At 49.5% G+C, this 21029-nt stretch overlaps 7 protein-coding genes across 7 annotated transcripts; 6 read left to right on the plus strand and 1 right to left on the minus strand.

The window, feature by feature from the left end:
- Nucleotides 1-158: 158 nt before the first annotated feature.
- Nucleotides 159-2406, plus strand: N7446_002904 (THO complex subunit THO1/HPR1; the record flags this gene model as incomplete). Its single annotated transcript, XM_058511653.1, has 4 exons — nucleotides 159-398; nucleotides 456-534; nucleotides 586-704; nucleotides 757-2406. 4 exons carry the CDS (start codon nucleotides 159-161, stop codon nucleotides 2404-2406), a joined length of 2088 nt encoding a protein of 695 aa, XP_058377189.1.
- Nucleotides 2407-6968: 4562 nt separating this feature from the next.
- On the plus strand, nucleotides 6969-8602 carry N7446_002905 (homeobox domain-containing protein; the record flags this gene model as incomplete). The annotated part of the gene is made up of 4 exons (XM_058511654.1): nucleotides 6969-7345; nucleotides 7397-7534; nucleotides 7592-8229; nucleotides 8301-8602. The coding sequence occupies 4 exons, from the start codon at nucleotides 6969-6971 to the stop codon at nucleotides 8600-8602; spliced, it is 1455 nt and encodes a 484-aa protein (XP_058377190.1).
- A 1111-nt stretch (nucleotides 8603-9713) lies between these two features.
- Nucleotides 9714-10156, plus strand: N7446_002906 (putative copper resistance protein Crd2; the record flags this gene model as incomplete). The annotated part of the gene is made up of 3 exons (XM_058511655.1): nucleotides 9714-9873; nucleotides 9926-10021; nucleotides 10086-10156. 3 exons carry the CDS (start codon nucleotides 9714-9716, stop codon nucleotides 10154-10156), a joined length of 327 nt encoding a protein of 108 aa, XP_058377191.1.
- A 1001-nt stretch (nucleotides 10157-11157) lies between these two features.
- On the plus strand, nucleotides 11158-14153 carry N7446_002907 (AP-2 complex subunit alpha; the record flags this gene model as incomplete). The annotated part of the gene is made up of 4 exons (XM_058511656.1): nucleotides 11158-11609; nucleotides 11661-11995; nucleotides 12048-13975; nucleotides 14043-14153. 4 exons carry the CDS (start codon nucleotides 11158-11160, stop codon nucleotides 14151-14153), a joined length of 2826 nt encoding a protein of 941 aa, XP_058377192.1.
- Nucleotides 14154-14396: 243 nt separating this feature from the next.
- Nucleotides 14397-15254, minus strand: N7446_002908 (YggS family pyridoxal phosphate enzyme; the record flags this gene model as incomplete). The annotated part of the gene is made up of 1 exon (XM_058511657.1): nucleotides 14397-15254. The coding sequence occupies one exon, from the start codon at nucleotides 15252-15254 to the stop codon at nucleotides 14397-14399; it is 858 nt and encodes a 285-aa protein (XP_058377193.1).
- A 1374-nt stretch (nucleotides 15255-16628) lies between these two features.
- Nucleotides 16629-16919, plus strand: N7446_002909 (uncharacterized protein; the record flags this gene model as incomplete). The annotated part of the gene is made up of 1 exon (XM_058511658.1): nucleotides 16629-16919. The coding sequence occupies one exon, from the start codon at nucleotides 16629-16631 to the stop codon at nucleotides 16917-16919; it is 291 nt and encodes a 96-aa protein (XP_058377194.1).
- A 732-nt stretch (nucleotides 16920-17651) lies between these two features.
- Nucleotides 17652-20153, plus strand: N7446_002910 (histone deacetylase hosB; the record flags this gene model as incomplete). Its single annotated transcript, XM_058511659.1, has 1 exon — nucleotides 17652-20153. The coding sequence occupies one exon, from the start codon at nucleotides 17652-17654 to the stop codon at nucleotides 20151-20153; it is 2502 nt and encodes an 833-aa protein (XP_058377195.1).
- Nucleotides 20154-21029: the final 876 nt, after the last annotated feature.

The following is a 21029-nucleotide window of genomic DNA, read 5'->3' on the forward strand; positions in this document are numbered from 1 at the left end:
GGGAACATCAGTTGAAGCTGGGGGAGCTTTTTCGAAAAGTCTTGGCTTTTGGTCTCCGCCGCGCTTCACTCCGCCCGGTCTTCACTCCAATCTCACTTTCTGCTTCCCCCCTTTCACGCCTTTACAACTATCCATCTGCTCCTCTGTCGTTTAAGAAGATGGAAAATGCGGGTGTTGCCGGTGTCCAGGTCTACAAAAGACTGGTGGACAGCCTCCTGGATCGCGCCGCGCAGGTGAAGCTCGACAAGCAGATTGAACCCCCATTGACAGAAGCACACCTGGGCGAGACGATATGGAAACTTTTGCCTCAGGATGAAGAAGCCATCAAACACCTGAATCAGCAAACCAGGCCTGCGGCTGTTGAAATCGCGTTTCGCGAGAAATTCTATCGCCTCTTGGTATGGCCAATCTAGCTCGCGTTCTGCGGATATATCTAACTTAGCGATTTGCACCAGGCTTCTACTTCTATCGACGATCCTGCTTTCATCCATATCTGGAACCTTCTCGACGTCGTCTCAATCTTTTCCGATAATGGTCAGCCACGCTCCTCCGCCCTGCGTGGTTTACACGGCTAACATCCTTCAGAACAATGCGAACCCGGCCTTATCTTCTGGCTCATCGAAGAGCTTCTGGATAGCCAAACCATCGATGGTTGCCGCAAAGTCTTTGACTACTTAGAGTCTCGAAGGGAGAGGAATACCAAGGTGCGCAATGCCTTCTACCCGTCTGTTCCATCGCAAACCTAACTCCGCAAAGAAACACTTTAAACAGAAAAGCTTGATTATCCTACGATCCTGCAACGAACTTCTTCGCCGGCTTTCGCGCGCAGAAGATACAGTATTCTGTGGCCGGGTGTTCATCTACCTCTTCCAGAGTTTCCCACTTGGAGATAAAAGTTCGGTCAACCTTCGAGGCGAATTCCACTCCGAGAACGTCACTACCTTCGACGACATTGCGAAGCAGTTTACCAAACCACCTTCGCAAGACACAACGATGACCGAGGGGACTGCAGTTGCGACGCCCGGAGACGCAGAAGCGGGCCAGACCGAAAACCCTTCTGAACCAGGGGCCAGAGTTCCCAAGGTTGTTGTTTCTGAGGGTCATGAGAAAAAATCAAGCAGCAAAGAGGATGTTGACTTGGATGCGCTCTACCCCGTTTTCTGGAGCCTCCAGGCTTTTTTCTCAGCACCAAGCAAAGTGTTCGACTCTGAACGGTTTGCGTCTTTCAAAGCTGGACTGGAAGCGACACTATCTGCGTTCAAGAACATTAACACGGAAATCGAAAACCAGAGCGCTGCCCGAGTTTCGGAAGATGCACGGAAGTCGAACAAGCGCAAGCGCATTGTGGATGGCGCTGAAGTCGCTAGCAGCTTTAACCCGAAATATCTGACAAGCCGAGATCTGTTCGATCTTGAAGTCAGTGACACTGCGTTCAGGCGCCATGTTCTCGTCCAGGCTCTCATTCTTCTCGACTTTGTACTTTCTCTCACATCCAAGTCCAAAACACGCCTAGCCGATGCGACAAACAAATCAGTACTTTATGGCTTTACCCTCAATGAAGAGGACACGAAGTGGGCAGTGAATATGAGAAAGAGCATTGAAGGGTATCTGCAGCAAGGTCCTGGTGGCATGTTTTACTATCGAATGGTGAATACCGTGCTGTCTCGAGACAAGAACTGGGTGCGTTGGAAAGCTGAGGGTTGTCCATTGATTGAACGACCAGCCATCTCGGTGGCGGAATACAAGACTTCCCGCGAGCATGCCACCAAAGCTTATGCGAACAAGCGCATCCGTCCCTCTCCGATGGGATCTCTCGATCTCAAGTTTCTCGCGGACAGCGAGGCCTTGGTCAACATTGAACGTCTCAAGCAGCCTGATCGATACAGCGTTCCCACCGCAGATTCGTTCCTGAAGGGTATCATGGACGACGAGATGGACATTGATATGGCGATGACTGACGAAGATAAGGAGATTGCAATCAACGCTAAGGCTAGTAAATCCTGGCGGATTCTTCGTCTCTCTGCGAAAGGCAAACTCGCTGCGTTCGACAAGATCGAAGACGGAAATAAACTTCAAGTCTTGTTCGAGAGTCCTACAACCGACGGCATTCCCCACCACGGCGAAGAGCCAAATGGGCAGAGTACTCGTGACGAGCGACCTGATAGTGCCAAGGGTTCTCTTCAAGGCTTGGATGGGGCCCAGTATACGCCCACTGCGAAAGAGGATCCAGGTCCCAATGAACAATCTGGCAAAGCCAAGGAAATCCCCCAGGACGTGGATGGAGCTCAGGATACATCTGCTGGGAACAACGACGTCATCAGCGAAGAAAAGCAGGACCCGAGCACTGCGAACAACGAAGAGGCCCTTGCCGCCTCTACCGCCTCGAAAGAGGACCCTGCCACCTAAAGCGAGCGTGTGGCTTAATGGAGATATTTGTTGGACTGGTACTGTACACTACATGGCACCTCATGGCTTTGACCTCCTTTGCTCGGACAACATCCCCCAATGGGCTACGTCTTGTCGCCATAACACCTTGGTCAGCCACACCCAAATTATCCAGGCAACATGCAGCATCTCATGCATCGATATCACGGCGCTCGTGCAAAACCTTGGAACTGACATTACCACATCCGTGCACCTGCATTGTCCATGCTATCAGCTTCATTTACCGCCTCGGGTCGATCTGCACTTTCTTTTACCCAATTCGAATATCAGATTCTCTCGGGACGCCAATGCAACCTGACCGTTATTCGGTCTTCGCATATTCATCGGATACATTCAAGACCCCCTTTTCAAGGTCCTCAACATAACAATACCCCTATCCAGAATACCAGGGCATATGCCGATCAAGACCGAACACCAGGTGGCCGGCGGCACGGCGGCTTCTTTCGATCCGAGTCCGACATCTCCGTGGGGCTAACGGGGGAGTGGGTAGCTTAGTCCGGAAGCGCGGCCACTAGCAGCAGGAATAAATATTCATACAGTACCTGTACCCGAGGGGCGAATGAGGGCCAGAGACCAAAGACCACATCTGGAAAAATTAGCTACCGACGTGGAGACTAAGATTCTTTAGCTGATCGGCAACTCTAATAGAAATGACTTTTGGGAAAGGTTCCTGCATGAAGTAGCATAACTAAAGAGCCAGTCAAAGTGTAAATCCCGTCCAATAATCCCAAAATCGATATGTCCATCCAGAATGTTCTATCTCCGGAGGAATTGCCAGTGGCATGGTTGGGCCGCCCGAACCGTCACAGCCATGTTTCAGTTGCCAGGCTAAGGAAGATTAAGTGGCTTCGGTGTCAGGACAGTAAAGTCGGTGCCTGGAAAAAATTAAAAATTAGAAAAAAAAATGAGGAAAGACTAAAAACACTAGACTAAAAGGCAGAGGAAAATAGGAGCCCACGAGTTTAGGAAGTTTAGAAAAAAAAAAAGTCGAACAGCATTAGTTCCAGAAGTGGACACATTGCTCATATTTTGGCCCCCTCCTTCGAGGTAAACTCCGCAGAAACTGCGGCAGGAAAATCCTTCGCGTCCATTGACTTGATTTCAGTGGTAGTTCGCATGGGAAGCTAGAGAAACCCAAAAAAGCTAGAGGCAGGTAGGTTGAGACACACAGACGCACAGAGCTTCAGGAACAAACTGTATAGGTTAACACTAAAGTATACGAAAGCACACATAACTTCACAATCAGACACAAGCGCTGAGTTTGGTCTCCACGGTGGAACCCGCTACATACATGTAGAGGCTTAGGCTGCGTGATTTTCATGTTTTCGATCTGGCATGTCTTATACACTTGAAATATTCCACCGGGCTAGCTGCTAAATTCGCAACTTCTTCCGAATTAGTACAGCTAGAGATGTTAACCATGGAAATCTAATTGACCCTGCTTTCTCAGACTGTGACTTCCATGGGTATAGTTGACCCGATTAGTGTTAGGACAAGAAATTTGGCTGGACAAAGCTATCTAACTCGTATGATTCAGGACAAAGCTATCTAACTATATGATTCAGGTAATAGGAACGGGTACGAATACGTGATGCATGACTATCTGAACACGTTCCACATTCCCACGTTCTTGATTATTGATTATTGATTATTTACTTTCATACTCCTGCAGGGCATCGGCCCATTTTGCCGCAGGGGAGAAAAAAGGCCACTCCATCCGAGCCAAGAGATCGGCTTGCGTCACCCACACGACGTGTAAGCAATGGAGCGAAATGAAAGGGCTATAACATGTTAGGGAATTAAAGTTGCTCTTCGATCACCTCGATCTGACTTCCCCCACACCGTACAATTTCTGTCTGGACCGTGTACTGTAGGCGGATAGTTCCGCGTGGCTGTCTCTTTGACGTTATTTCATTTCCCAAGCCAGAGTTTGGCCATATTCCTTGAAAGGGAAAAGAGGTCGATGTTGAAGCGATCGTCGCCGTTTCGGCCGTAGCGAATCAGCTCTGTGGACTCTGATTCGGGATCGAAGTCCAACGGTTCCGAGTTTTCTCCTCCGAGACCCATCAAGGCTGCATTGCAATGCTCCACGTTGGATATATACGGGGAACCATGAGATGTACTCCACTTGTACACTATATGTCATTGTACGGAGTACTTACATGTATATTGTACTGTGTATTCTGTCTGTATCATGTGGCGTGGCTGAGTTTGTGGCACCTATGAGAAGAGAGTAAAATCCCGGTGGACTATACTGGCTATTCGGTATTCCCGAGGCAAGTTCTGGCCCACAGTAACTGCAAGATCTTTTTACTCATTTCACCTGCGACCCGAATTGTTTCATGTTGTGGAGATTTCAGGAGACATCTACCGAGCCATGGTCAAGTCGACAGTCATTGCCCCCTAACGGGTAACGGATGATTTTCGCCCTCCCTGTCTCTGCGCATGGTCCGCTAGGTGGTCTCTCCTGCTAGGGCCAACGCCGCTTCTATAGGAACTAGGAACTATTGAAATCCTTTCGGACAGGATTTTACAACGGTTAGCACTAGAATTGAAGGGTAGTATATAATCCCTGTTGTCTCGCTAATACATGTAACTTGAACCGGTTTCAGAGCTCGCCAGTGTCGCCAATGAGGCTCTCCCAGTCATACTTCATGCAGCATTGCAATTGGATTGAATTTTTGAATATTCAATATTTATTTTTCATTTTTGTTTTGGTCTTACAATCCGGTAACTCCACTTGACCTCCCTCTCTATCCATTCACGATGGAGTGTGGCGGGCAGCGTGCTGAGTGGTCATCTCTGATCGATAGCGAGGGTCCGGCGCCTTAGGGTGGCCGCTTACGGATCCCACCACGCCACATACTTCCACATGGTCTGCGAGTTCCGGCCGAGCAAGGGTCTTTCGTCTACGGTTGGCTGATGACCCATGCAAATGGTGTCGGGCTTTTTTTGTTTGGCCTTTTTCTCGCTTTTTTCTCTTTTCTCCAGATCCCGGAGATCGAATCCCATAGACCTCTACCATGTATCATGCAATCCGGCAGTGAAAGATGTGAGAAACAACTATAAGTAGCTGGTTGTTTCTCTCTCGTCCGAGCCGAACTCCGCTGGACCCATACTTCTTTCTTCCTTGTCCAGACTTGTCTGAGCTGAATTGCTGCGGATATTTCCAGGCCGTTCAGCTCGGGGCATATGATTTGCCACAGATCCATGCGTCCTGGAAGATTCGGCCGTGGCCTTTATGGAGAGGTGGCTAGGTGGCTCAGAGCACGACTCCAATATTACCCCGTACTTGGTATATTTTTCTTTTTTTTGGATCTTCTAGAAAGCCTTTAAGCCGGATATGGGTAATGGATCTGAGGCTATGGTTTTATTCTCCGAAGACGATCCTTTTAGTGATGCTACTAGCTGTTTTATGTATCATTTCTTTACGCATCTGTAACCAGTGTCTGATACGGTGACCGCGCTATTGACCGTTCGGTGTGGGATCTTCAGTAAACAGATCGGAGTGATCGCATCTGTGGTGCTCTTAACACATGTAGTCTTTCCCCCCACCCTTTCAGTGATCGTTGGGTGTCGTACCTTGTGCATTTCCCTGTTTTGGTGTCTCTTTTGGCTTTCATCAGACCGTTATGACCGTTGGGATCGACCTAGTCACAATACTTTTCATTGCACACTTCATATCTTCGAAGGAAAGAAAGCCGGAGGTATTCTGCATACTGGTCTTTTCCCGGGCCCTGTGACTATACTTGTGGACCCTTGGGGCATAGTGGGCGTCCGTTTAATATCCTATCCCGACACCTATTTCCACTACCTCCGCCCTTGTCCTCGCTTGGCTATTGAGCCTTGTTGGATTTGCCTCTCACGTTTGGGATATCTCCCCTGGTCTAACAACATTGCCAGGTACCAGATTTCTCACCCTGGTGGATGCCCTTCTCTTACATGTACTCCGTACAAGCCGCGTAAAGCTCATCAGAAACGATCTCGGATTCAGAGGAAATCAAGTGTCCCGCCTCTTCGTCTGGGCCATCTCTTTTTCCTTCTGGACTGCTGCACACCGGTTCTTCTGACACACATCAGTTGGCGCCCATCACCCCTCTCTTTCTCTCCAGCAGTATAGTCTGGAACACGCTTCACCCTTTACTCCGTTTAATTGAAGAATCCCTTCCTTTACGCAAGCGCCCCGGTATTTCGATCAGACCCACCGTCTCATCTAAGGGCCGTTATTAGTTCTTTTTGATTGCCAGGTTTCTCTAACGTGCTGATCCTTTGCCTTGAGATTCTTGAAAATCTTCGTGGTCAAGGACTTAAGTCAATTCTATCATGTCAGTCGGCGGTCCTTGCCTTTGGTTACCTGCCTTATCTACGCCAGTCCCTTCGCCTCTGTCTACAGTCTCATCTCATCTGTCCCGGAACAGCGAGAGATTCTCTCTAGGAAGGACGATCTCCCCCATTACTCTGTGAGGGAGAAGGAGCCCGGTATTCCCGGTCCTGTTTCTTTTGCTTCTGGACGTCCTACGGAGATGCAACCGGCTGGCTTCAAGGCTGAGAATGCCTTGAATAACCCGTCCTCGTCCATGGGTATGTCTGGTCCGGCGTACGCGGGAGAAATCCCACCTCGGGATAGGGTCAACCACAGGCTAGAAGCTGCGAAACAGGATATGCTACCGCGGGTCAAGTTGGAGATACCCAGTATCAACCAGCGCCCCTTTTCGCCTGCTCAGCCCCTGGTCGGGCCCGGACATCTTGATGAGACAGCTGGTTCTTCGTTTGGACATGATCACCGGGATGAGCACGAACGGGAGGAGACGATTAGTCCTGATGATGATAAGGATATGATGGGGAGCGATGACAACAATAGATCGCCGTCGTTGGAGAAGAAGAAAATGAAGCGATTCCGGTAGGAGACATTGAGATGAAGTACAGAAATCTGAGGCTGACTAGGGCTTAGCTTAACACATAACCAAACACGTTTCCTGATGAGCGAGTTCACTCGCCAGGCACATCCAGATGCTGCTCATCGAGAGCGCCTTTCGAGAGAGATCCCTGGTTTAACTCCTCGTCAAGTACAAGTCTGGTTCCAAAATAGGTAGGGCTTCACTATTCACCTCTATTCAGTTCTTTGTTAACATGGGCATCTCTACAGACGAGCAAAGCTCAAGCGTCTGACCACGAATGATCGCGAGAGAATGCTTAAATCTCGGGCCCTCCCTGACGATTTCGATACCACAAAAGTCCTTCGCACGCCTTTTGAAGGCAAGTCAACAGGTGTTACTCCAGTGGCGTCTCCACAAGGCTACGCAGCCCCAAATCCGGATTTCGGGGCCTTGAGAACACTGCGTACTGAATGTTTCCCCCGACCAAATGAAGACGAGTACCTCGTTTCGCCTCTCAGCTCTGCGTCGACCGCAGGAACCTACATGTCCTCGACTGCGGGACGAAATGACGGTCTGAATCAGTCGAACATGATGTTCCGTCCTGCAGCTTCTGCCTCCATGAACGATTTGCATAGAACCATTCGCAACGATTACCCTGTCACCAGATCGAGCAGCCTATCCGATGCTTCTGCTCACCCTTCTCCTTACGCATATCAGATGCCCAACCGCTTCGCAGGACCTCAGGCAAACCAGCCAGGTCTGCCTTATATGAGACGTCCCATGGAATATTCTATGCCACGGCACCATGGCATGGCTGCACCTTATGACCAGCACCAAACTTTCGAGGGCTCAGTGTCCCCAACCGACTCACAGGGGGCACATATTACATACGACATGAACAATCTCGGTATGTCTTTCTCCCAATCGGGCATGAACCAGCCCAACGAAAAGCAATACTAACAAGATACTTTCAAACAGGCTCGCAGCCGCAAAATTACCAGCTGGGAATGGGCTCTCAGCTACCATCACAAGGACGACCCATGTCCACCATGCAGAACATTCCAGTCTCAGCTCCCCAAGAGTACCGATCCTACCCATATGAGACTCCTTCGGCCATTCCCTACACACAAGCCAATACCTCCAACATGAACCTTCCCGCCTCTTTCCCTTCTGAGTCTGGTCCTGCGGGACACGATCAGATGCAAACGCCAACTTTGGACCCTCTGCGAAATAAATTCGGGAACTCGTCTTACAACTATCCTAACTATATTCAGCAGTGAGGGAAGCAACAGGTGCAACGAGCTCAAAACATGGACGCCAGCCTTGTCTGCTATGCCCTCGCTCTATACTCTCTCGCACAGTTTTCATCATCTACACAGCATTTTCGACTTCGACATCGACTTCATTACTGTCATGTCTCGATCTCCATCTCCACCTCTACCTCCATGTTCCGGTTAACTGGTTAGCTGGGTTAACCAAGGATCCTTGATCTATATCAGCGTGCTTTAATCATTAATCATTTTCACAGCGTTTCTGGCTTTGGTTTTATGGGTTTCCTTTTAAGGTTTCTTCTGTTCTATGTGTTTATACTATCCTTATATTCTGTTTTAACTGCATCTTTACTTTATTTTATTCTCATATGTCAGTTCTGTGATTCTACAATTGCTTGTGTTGGGGTTGTTGAGTATGGTATAATTGGGTAGTGGTTTAATCTGGGTCATTTCCAGATAATACCACAAAGCTTGCCTGATATCAATAAGTTGGACAGTCCGTTACTGTAGTATACTAGATAGCATGTGAAAATATATAATGACCACCTGTTCATTCCCCTATCCCCTGTCTTTCTGGCAAATGCAATTTCCGAGTCGTTATTAGCTTATAATCCTTAACTCGTTAGGGTCAGAGCTCCCGATGCACCTAAATCATAGTTCCCTTGCCTGCATAGCCTAGCAAAAGCACCGGAGTCCGAGTCCCAACATCACACCTGGGAACCCTGGTCATCCACATCCGTCTCATCAAATCAGAAACAAGACAAAAGTAATCCTCAACCCTTTGCCTGAACACATCCACAATCAGGCCACAGTCTCTGGCCACTCAAGTGGCGAGTATTTGAAGTGTGCCCAAGTGCGGCCAACCAGCAGCCTGTAAATGAACAACGATGACCACGTGACTCTATGCATTCCAGCCAATCAGAGCACAGGCATTAACAACAATCTTTGATACTCTGACGCATCCAGCCAGTATAAATAAAAGAGAAGCAGGACGTATCTTCTTTTTATTTTCTCATCTTCTTCAAAGCCTCCAGATCTCTGAATCTTCACTCCTCAACTCTTTAACTCTCAGAAAGTTGCAGCTTTGCAAATTCATCACCTTATCACCAATCCCGCCAACATGGTTCACCCCGCCACTACTTGCTGCAAGACCTCCCAGGACGGCAGCTGTGTCTGCGCCGCTCAGGCCAAGTGCTCCTGCGGCCAGCAGAGCGCTCTCCACTGCAGCTGCAACAAGGCTTCCTCCGAGAACGCCGTGACCGGTCCCCGCTGCTCTTGCCGTAAGTCACCTTTTATTTTCCTGCAGAGATGTCTATACTAACATGCAAATAGGCGCCCGCCCCGCTGGCCAGTGCACCTGTGAGCGCTCCGTCAGTGAGAACGCGGCCATCTCTGGCGAGACTTGTGCTTGCGGCAGCCGTCCTCAGGGTATGTTTTGTTCTACTATCTCCATAATATTGGTAGATGAGATTTGCTAACTTTGTTTCTTTAGCTTCCTGCACCTGTGAGAAGGCTGCTGGTATCGAGTCTGCCCTTGAGGTTGATTTCACTACCCGCTCTTAGACGAGAAATCATCTGGTCTTTGTTTCATTTTTTTTCCTGCTTGATGGTTGATATGCTTTCTCCATCCAGTTGCATTTCCTTTCCTTGCTGTTGCGGGATTGGTGGAGTCTTGGGTTCGGGCATACAATATGGTTGCTTTGGGGTTTGATACTCACGAGATACGAAATGAGAGACTAATTCTTTTTGTTTGACTGGATATTTAAGTAAGAAATTGCGCAGAGATGGTAGTATGCGAATCCGATTCAATTTAAGGATCCTAGAGGATATGTAAATGGATTGGGTGGCTTTTAAATAGGATTGTGCTTAAAATAGGTACATTTCGAGCCTCACAAAGCTTGTTCCTCTGAGGTGTGCGGATGAGCAATGGAATGGTTGAGCCGAATATCACAATACGGCATAACTCCTCGCTATAGCATCTGCTTACATCTTTCATTTCACGGAATCACTATAATCAGGGATCTGTAGAGTGCAAGTAATACTCCCAGCACAGCCACCGCCCAAACATTATTCCGAAACCACCGCCACGGCGGAACTCTGGCTGATCGACAGCGGAAGTGACCCAGGAAAGACAAGTTTATGGGGATGGACTCAACACCTCTGCTGCTCCGCCTATTTCTCCTGGGGTCACTAAACTGGCTGTTTTGTACGTTGTCACCCCAGCTCAACTCCGTGGCTTCGGGTCCCACCAGCGGCTGACCAGCATCCCAGGAACCCTCCCATAACCTCAACCCCCTGTTTTCCACCGAGCTCCAACGAGCCCCTCCGAATCCCTCCCAAATCACCTGCATGGCCAATGCCCACTAGCCGAACTGCCATCATAACCGGGACATGGTTGTGTGACGTTGAGCCTCCGATCGCGAACCCCCTGAGGCGATAATCCCGCGTGGCATGCGCGGGCGACCTTCGAACTGAACCCCACCATACCGTCCTTATCACGGTCGTAGTTGAATTCGTGACTACATAACGAGACGGTCCAATACCTACAAATACAATCCGCAATCATGTCGTCGATGCGAGGGCTGGTGCAGTTCATTGCCGATCTGCGCAATGCCCGTGCGCGCGAACTGGAAGAAAAGCGCGTGAACAAGGAGCTTGCCAATATCCGACAGAAATTCAAGTCTGGGAATTTGAACGGCTACCAGAAGAAAAAATACGTTTGCAAGTTGCTCTATGTCTACATCCAGGGCTATGATGTTGATTTCGGTCACCTTGAGGCTGTTAACTTGATTTCGTCGACTAAGTACTCTGAGAAGCAGATTGGATACTTGGCTGTTACGTTGTTCTTGCATGAAGAGCATGAGCTGCTTCATCTGGTTGTTAACAGTATTCGGAAGGATCTGCTTGATCATCATGAATTGAATAACTGCTTGGCATTGCATGCTGTTGCTAATGTTGGTGGTAAGGAGTTGGGAGAGGCGCTTGGGACGGAGGTCCACAGACTTTTGATTTCACCGTGAGTTCCAATGTCTGATCTTTGGTTTGCTAGGTTTCTGACTTTTTTTAGGACTTCCAAGGCCTTTGTCAAGAAGAAGGCTGCTTTAACGTTACTCCGGTTGTACCGCAAGTACCCGGGTATTGTTCGGAACGAGTGGGCTGAGAGAATTATTTCAATTATGGATGACCCCGACATGGGTGTTACTCTCTCTGTTACCTCTCTAGTTATGGCGCTGGCACAGGACATGCCGGAGGAATACAAGGGTTGTTATGTCAAGGCTGCACAGCGGTTGAAGAGGATCGTGGTCGATAATGATATTGCCCCGGATTACCTCTACTACCGTGTTCCATGCCCATGGGTTCAGGTCAAGTTCCTGCGCCTGTTGCAGTACTATCCTCCATCAGGTAAGACCAATCGATTCGCTATTTTTGCTCAGTTGCTCACCTTCTATAACAGAGGACAGTCATGTTCGCCAGATCATCCGAGAGTCTCTATCTCAGATTATGCAAGCTGCAATGGAAACACCTAAGAATGTTCAGCAGAACAATGCTCAGAATGCAATTCTATTCGAAGCCATCAACCTTCTCATCCACCTCGACTCTGAGCACAACCTTATGCTACAGATCTCCTCCCGCCTGGGCAAATACATCCAGTCTCGCGAGACCAACGTTCGATACCTCGGTCTGGACGCTTTGAGTCATTTTGCTGCTCGAGCTGAAACACTTGACCCGATTAAAAAGCACCAGAACATTATCTTGGGCTCGCTTCGAGACCGCGACATCAGTGTCCGACGTAAAGGATTGGACCTGCTGTACAGCATGTGTGATACCAGTAATGCTGGCCCGATTGTCAATGAACTCTTGCGATATCTGCAGACTGCAGACTACGCCATTCGAGAGGAAATGGTGTTGAAGGTTGCCATTCTTACCGAGAAATACGCCTCAGATGCACAGTGGTACATCGATATGACATTGAAACTGCTTTCACTGGCAGGTGAACATGTCAACGACGAAGTGTGGCAACGAGTGATTCAAATCGTTACCAACAACGAAGAATTACAAGCGTACGCAGCACACACTCTCTTAAACTACATGAAGAGCGATTGTCACGAAAGTTTGGTGAAGATTGGCTGCTACGTCTTGGGCGAGTTCGGTCACCTTATCGCCGAAAATGCAGGCTCAAGCCCTATTGAGCAGTTCCTGGCCCTGCAGGCCAAGATGTTCTCCAGCTCTGACAATGCGCGGGCTATGATCCTGTCATCATTTGTCAAGTTCGTGAACTTGTTCCCCGAAATCAAACCTCAGCTTTTGCAGATCTTCCGCCTGTACAGCCACTCTCCCGATTCTGAACTGCAACAGCGAGCATTTGAATACCTGTCGCTGGCGACCCTCCCCACAGATGATCTGCTCCGAACAGTTTGCGATGAGATGCCTCCCTTCTCCGAGCGGGCTTCCATTCTACTCTCTCGGCTGCATCAGAAGACAGCCGGTGCTAGTGAAAGGAAGGCTTGGGTTATTGGTGGCAAGGATGCCAATGCAGACAAACAGGAAATGCTCCTTGCACAGAACACCGGTCTCAAGCGCACCTTCACAACCATCGTCCATGGTACGCGGACTGGGTCTAATGGTATCCCCGCCAGCGCAACCGGTTCAAGTGCATCAGGCGACTTGGCTGGCCTGGATCTCAGCAGTCCTTCGGGCCCAGCGCCAAACATGGCCAGTGCCGCTCATCTGACCCCCGAATGGGACATTGGCTACAACCGCCTGTTTTTCTCCCGCGAGGGCGTTCTTTTCGAAGATGCCCAGATCCAGGTCGGACTGCGGTCAGAGTACCGGGGTCCTATGGGTGTAGTGAAACTGTACATCTCAAACAAGTCTACATACCCTATCGGGTCCCTTACCACTACAGTCGACAACCCGGCCTCCCCTAACCTGAAGGTCGACACCAAGAACCTGCCAGAGCCAACAGTGGCAGCTTCCGGGCAGACACAGCTGACTCTGTTCTGCACTGCACATGGCCCATTCACGGATGCGCCTACAATTCGTATCTCATACCTGGCCGGTGCGCTGCAAGCCTACACGCTCCAGCTGCCTGTCTTGATGCATCGCTACATGGAATCCTCAGCGCTGTCAGCTGAAGAATTCTTCAAGCGATGGCGCCAGATTGGCGGGCCCCCGCTGGAGTCCCAGAAGACCTTTGGATTAACAGGCAAGAACAAGTCGATCAACGAGGCATTTACTCGCAAGATTGTCGAGGGCTTTTCGTTCAAAATCTTGGACGGTGTCGATCCAAACTCCCAGAATATCGTTGGATGTTCGGTATTCCAATTCGAGGGTGGTAAGACGGGCTGTCTGCTCCGGCTGGAGCCCAACTATGAGAAGTCGGTATGTACTACTATTTCCTTGGCTGTCCTTCTAACTGTGATGTTTCATCTTACTAACTCTACCCCAGATGTATCGTGTCACGATCCGTGCTACTCAAGAACAAGTCCCGCAGTCCCTCGTGAGACAGATGGAACAGAGGTTGTCGCAGGGAATAAGAGGAGACGAGTTCGACTCGTAATGCATTTGCATCTGCGGCTGGGTTCGAGCTATTCATGTATATCTCTAATTGGATTCCCCAGTCAAATACCAGCGAGCGTTCTTCGAATTGGAGCGCGTTCTTTTCTTGTATAAACCTTCCACTAGAATTTAGTAAACAGTATACTACAGTAGGACCTTATCCCCATGCTCCCTTCTTTCATGCAAAGGGTAAAAACTAAAAAACAAAAGTCGTAACTCATAACCCCAGTAATGCAGTCCAAACTCAAACAACCCTAGCCTCAGCCTTAGGCGGCCGATCCCCAAAGATAGTAGTCCCAACCCGAACCTGATCACTCCCAAGAGCAATAGCCCCCTCAAAATCAGAACTCATTCCCATACTAAGCTCCAACTCCGCCTCAGCACCTGTCAGCCCAAGCTCCCGAACAATCCGGTCCCTTGTCTCACGCAAACAGACAAAATCCTCATTCTCATTCTCTGCAGTCGTATCCCTTGACCTAGCAATCGCCCCAATAGTCATAACACCCTGCAATTTCAACCGAGGACACTTCTCCCGGATGAAAGAACACAATCCCGCCGCCGCAGCAGGTTCAATGCCCGCCTTATTCTCTTCTCCGGATGTGTTAACCTGCACATAGACGCGCAGTCTGCCATCAGCACCGTCATCATCTTGCCGACCAAGCTTCGTAATATCCCTCTCTCCCCACCCCTTATCAAGCAACCCAGCCTTCTTCTCCGTATCAACACTCTCAACAGCCCACAACCCACGCACATCACGCGCAAGCATGACACACTTATTAGACTGCAACCCGCCAATGAAATGCCATTTTATAGTCGGAGGCAGGAGGCGTGATTTCTCAAGCAGTTCTTGGATGTAATTCTCGCCGAAGTGTGCTTGTGAGACTGGCGCTGGTGCTTGGTGTAGTGCTAACGCATCGGATGCGGGTTTGAGCTTTGAGACTGCTACTAGTCTGATTGGTTTGGAGGGGTTTGGGGCTTTTGCTGCCGCCGCGCTGATTCGGGCTGTTACTGCGCTTAGGTTTGCGAGGAGGGCGGAGGTTCGGGCAGGTGTTGCTGTTGCAATTGCCATTTGGGGTTGTTGTTGTGGGGTTTCGGTGGTCATTTCAGGGTGGTTTTGGTGGTTTGTGTAGTGGGTATAGGTGTGCGTGGTTTATCTGGATAGAGTGTGTTTTTTCTGGTTGCTGCCCACTTGGGAGTGTGTACAGCTTGGTAAATAAAATCCCAAGCTAGTTATAGAATTGTTTCCGCCTCAGGCAACAATTCGGAGATGGCCGCCACACGTGACCTTGGCGTCTCGACACCGCCACAGATCTCTCTCTCTTCCCTTTCACGTCATTCCGTTTGCATCTTCGATCCGCACGGTGAGATCATCCGATCTGACCCACGCGACAGCAGGATTGTCAAACCCCGACACCCTCGATCTTACGGCGCTAGACGATACATGTCGCAGCAGGCTATCCCGGGATCCTGGCGGCAAGTCTAACAGGAAGAGGTCCAATCACTGATCTGCATGCTCGGAAAAGAGGTCCTATGGAGCAAACCCTATGGAGCACCGGCACCAGGCGGAGCTCGTCTCAGCCTTTCAGGGCTCATATTGTCGTTGGGTTTTAAACTGTGTTCTCTATTTTTATGGGCTTCTGCAAGCCTTATTTTGGACCTTGTCGAACCTGTCGAAACGCATAGGCGCCTGTGTTTTTTTTCTTTTTCCGATCTTGCTTTGTAGTTTGCTTGTCGGCCAAGACACAAGGCCATTTTCATTACTCTACAGCCCCATCAAAGCGCTTGCCAAGCTGCACTGTTTAATTAGATGCCTAATTCCTTCTAAAATAGTGCCGGAAAATTCGCGCCGGTCCAAAATACGACCTGGTTTGCTGTGTCAGATGTAACCTATTGGCCGACGGATGGGGTAAGATGCAGCCCTCTGCATGGCCTCAATAGTTGTTCGAAGTAAAAAATGGAATAAGGATTTCTTTGACGTCAGACCAATCAATAGCCGTGGTTCCATTCATGACCTGAGTTCACTCATCATGACAGTCCACATCCGGGTACATATAGATCTGATCTAGAACTTAAGCTTGCCTCTCACCTACTTTCCTGCATCTTCCACGTCTTTTCCTTACCTACTCGTCTCTACTCAGCTGGACTGAATACGAGTCATATCCGTCCGCCTCTTCGATACTACACACCTCCCTGCCTTTTATTCAGGCCCAATATCTCGAAAAATCACCGAGCTCCCGCCATTGTCAATATATGATATTTGCATTGGCATCCACACATCTTTGACTACACAGTCGACCCACTCGACTCGCATCTCGAAATCACACACAACACCACGGACCGAAACATCCGGTTATCCATACCAATATCTATCATCTCGTACACACACATCGTGAGAACCAGGGAACCAGTCATTCCCAAACAACAACAAAACAGAGCAACACACAATAGCCAGTAGAGAAGCACATAGTTCATCACAATGTGCCGCCAATACTTCACATTCTACGAATGGTGCCAATGCGAAGAAGACGCCGGGCAGAGCGTATGCGCCGGCCACCGTCGCAACAACTGCCCGGGCGTTAGCATCGAAACCGTCCACATGCACTGCTTCTGCAACGGCCACGCTACACAGGGCTTCAAATCCGAGAAACAGACACGGAAGGAGGAGAACAAGGCCGGGCGCCGCTCTCAGGATTCTATGGATGAGAAGACGTCCTTTGGACGCCGCTGGTTCCAGTGGTATCAATGGCGGGGCTTGCGATCTCACTGAGGGAGTGTCAGTTTTAAGATCTCTTTGTACATGTATGACTTTACAGCTTTGGTGTTTTGGTGGTTCTTTGTTGGTTTCTTGGATAATGAGATTCCAAGATTTATGGCGCTTATTGGTGTTATGATTTTTATGAGACTTTGATCTTCTTCAGGGTGTTTTATTAGATAAAATGGATTGGTAGTCCAATGCCATGCAGCAGATCTCATTGCGTGTATCCTGATCTTGTGTTAGCAGTGCTATTGTCTATCAGACAAGTCTCAGGCTGGGGGTCAACAGGCACAATAGGTGATGGCAGATGGTTTTGGACATAACCTTTATTGTCCAGTCAATCATATCTATTGCGATATTGTACGCATTTGTCGTAATTATATCCATATAGATATTCGTGTTGATATGCGTAGTAGTATCTGTACTAATATCCGTAGTGAGAACATTCTGGTAGGCCTATGAAGCGTGTATAAATGCCACATATCCGTGTAAGACATTTGATCTCCCAGCAGATGAAGAATGTAGTTCGCCGATCGGCTGACCTCCTTCCGTATCTGAACCAAAACATGTGAATCTTCCCCCCACTCCCTTTCTTCCTACTTTCTTCCTACAACCTCGCGTCCTCCTGCGTATCTCGTCGCGTATTATCCGTCTCGTTCGTCTCGTCCCTTTACCTTCCATCATCTCGTCATATTCTGACCATACCTACGCAGGGACTGGGATCTGCCCTTGGCGCGTCTCAGAATGGACCCGCTCAAGGACCCGCCTCCATTTGGAGATGGGGTCAACAATGGAGCCTCATTAGAATCCCATTGTGAATTGGTAGACTCTTTGAATCGCATGACTCTCGCGACAGCAATCACCACCCCGTTGCCAACTTCACCTGTATTGTCTGCCCAGAATGTCTCGCTCTCGGAACTCCCCCACACATCGCGAGCTACTACAAGTGCGAGCTTTGTTTCTACTGCCGATGCTGTTCCCCCTCGAGAAGAACACCGCAAGCCTGTTCCTGTTCCTGTTCCTGCACTACAAAAGCGCAAGTCGGCTGCTTCTCTGCGCGTGGTCTCACAGCCTCACAAGTCTTCATCGCCGACTCCGCAGACCCCTCGCCGCAGTTCAATCAATCTCGCGGCGTCACCTGTGACCACCACGCCGTCCAGCATGCTCCCGCAAGCATTAGCCTTTGATTCTAACGTGGAGCAATCCGTTCCAACGGCTGCGTCTATTGCGGCAGAGCTGTTTACCCAAGAATGGGGCTTACACCAATCCACTGACATCTCAACCAAAACAATCGCTCTGGTCCATGACGCATGTTATGGGCACCTCTTTTCTCGCCTCGGATACACGGACCAGTACTTGCAAGATATCGTTGAAAGACCAGAACGGATTCGCTCCAGTGCTCTTGGTATCGCTGCGGCGTATGTTCGCCTCGGTCAACGATATGCGGGAGAACGATATGCTCCCAGTCCAACACTCGACGTCCGTACACTGCCTGTGCCCTTCAATATCCGCAAGACAGATCGCAAGTTGGCCATTCAGAGTCCAACTGTTACAGAAGTACATGGTTTCTCATGGATGTCTGAATTCAAGGACATATGCAATCGCGCTGAGTCGAAACTTGCCATGGGTGCCGACGAACTTGCCCGATCTTACATCGTTCAGCATGAAAAGGTCGTCCCAATGGGCGATGAACTGCACTCTGGTGATCTTTACCTCGGCCCCGAGTCCTTGAATGCAATTCAAGGTGCATTGGGTGGCGTCTGCGATGGCGTCGACGCTGTCCTTGGACCTGGTCCAGTGGAGCGGGCTTTCGTCTGCATTAGACCTCCTGGCCATCATTGTACCTCGGACTGGCCCTCTGGGTTTTGCTGGATCAACAATGTTCATGTCGGCATTTCTCACGCAGTCATCAACTACGGCCTCACCCATGCTGCTATTATCGATTTTGACCTTCACCATGGAGATGGTTCTCAGGACATTGTCTGGAAGCACAGCGCCCGGCAGCAAGATCACAAATTTAAAAAGCTGGCAGCAAATAACATCAAAAGAAGACAGCCTCCGCCTCTTTCGCCATATGAAGCAACACCAATCAGCTATGTCAGTCTTCACGATATTGAATCCTTCCCTTGTGAAGATGGCAACCTTATAAAAACGACCGGTGCTAGCACTTGTATTGAAACAGCTGACAGGTCCATCTGGAATGTGCACTTGGATGAGTGGAAAAAGGAATCAGAGTTCTGGGAACTGTACGAAAACAAATATTCGATATTGATCACCAAGACCCGCTCTTTCTTGCGCCGGTTCTCAAAGCAGGTTGCTCAAGACTCCGGAGGCCGTCCACCCAAGGGCGCCATTTTTATCTCAGCTGGCTTCGATGCGAGTGAATGGGAGAACTCGAATTTGAACCGCAAGTCCAAAAAAGTGCCCACTGAGTTCTATGCCAGGTTCACCGCCGACATTGTTCGCATGGCCCAGGAGAAAGACCTTGGCGTGGACGGTCGTATCATCAGCGTTCTTGAGGGAGGGTACAGCCAACGTGCTCTGTACACCGGTGTTCTGGGCCACCTGGCTGGCTTGAATGACGAAAATGGGCCCGGTGCTGCTTATTCTTACGACCCCGCATGGTGGTCCTCTGCCAGTGTGAGAGATCTCGAGAGCACCATAGCCGGCCCGTCTAAGCCTCGAGGATTCTTGAGCCCCACGGTCGCATCGTCTTCTCGGCTTGCGGCCTCTAGCCAAGACCGCAAGTCTGGTGGGGATGACCTACCTGAGGTCAGCTGTGCTGTGGCAACCCATGAGCTCTCGAAGCTCATCATTCCATCCGATATCCGCACGACAAGCTACACCGCAGCAGATCTTCCGAAGCCTCGCATCTCACGTCGAAAGACTGGAAATCTTGGGGAGACAACCCCTTCCGAGGACCTCCTGACAGCAACCCGCCTCCGCTCACGAGCTTCCAAAACACCCACTCCCCCTTTGCCCTCTACACCTCCTGCGCGTCCACTGTCCACTCCGAAATCTAAAGGGGCCACTTCTCGCCGGCAGTCGGGTCGTCCCAAGACCCCGAGAACTGCCGCTAAGGCTTCCGTGCCTGAGGTGCCCCCTGTGCCAGCTGAGCACCTTCCTCTGAAGCGAGAAGAGCCCGGGACACCCACTCCGCCTCTCACGCGTTTGGTTCTGAGGGGTCCCGCGACTCCCTCTTTTCATGGAGATGGGGTGGATCAGACTGACCACATGGAGGATTGAGGCCAGGGAGAAGGGAGTATGCGGCCATTTGGCCTTCAGTTTCGAGATACCCGCATGTACGATTACCAATGCAAGTTTCCTTTTGCTCGTTAACTGTTCCTATGTAACTTGTAATTTTGTAGTGGTTTCTAAAAACTGTAGACTCACACCTTTAAGATAAAGTCATAATGATATCAAGGAGGTAAGGATCCAAATTGCTTCATGGCTCTTATCTTAATCTTATTTAACCTGATTGAATGTCTCACTAGAAGGATTCACGACTTACCTTCATGCGTATAGAATTGAGTGTGTGGTACTCGAGAAATAATGACATGGTAAACTATAGGTAAATCCGGTAGGTGACTGAGACCCCGATACTTAATGGTAAAAGAGAGCGACTGGAATAAGTATGAGTAGTAGCTTGTAGAAGGGCATCTGGTGTTGGTGAGCGTTAGCATATACTTCTGTAGTCAAATAGTGGATGCTGTTGCCAGAATAGAAGATCTGCTGTCCACCTGCCTCTTATATAGATGACCATGGAGGTGAACCATACACAGAGGTCAGATATTTCATATTGCTGGGCGCTATGCAAGAGGATAGGTATCGTAGAGTATGGAAGATCTCAGAGAAATAGTAAAATTAAAGTCGTGAAGCCTGGCAAGCCCAGCATCAGAGTAAATTGTAGTGACGCCTCGCTCGGAATGAAGATCTTCAAGGGCTTATGTGTTACTGCAAATGTGTTGCTGCAACCTGGCTGACTTCTGGTGGGTCATTTATCACTACTAGACTGGAAGAAAATGATGCTGTCTGGCTTTGGGGGGTTTCTCTCGTTGTTTTTACTGTCTGAGCATGAGGCTTTTTTGATCTTCTCCATTTTGGCCGGAGCCTACCATGCTA

The sequence above is a fragment of the Penicillium canescens genome (assembly GCF_028828765.1).
Source record: "Penicillium canescens strain IBT 15451 chromosome Unknown utg000002l_segment0_segment0, whole genome shotgun sequence".
Taxonomy (NCBI): Eukaryota; Fungi; Ascomycota; class Eurotiomycetes; order Eurotiales; family Aspergillaceae; genus Penicillium; species Penicillium canescens.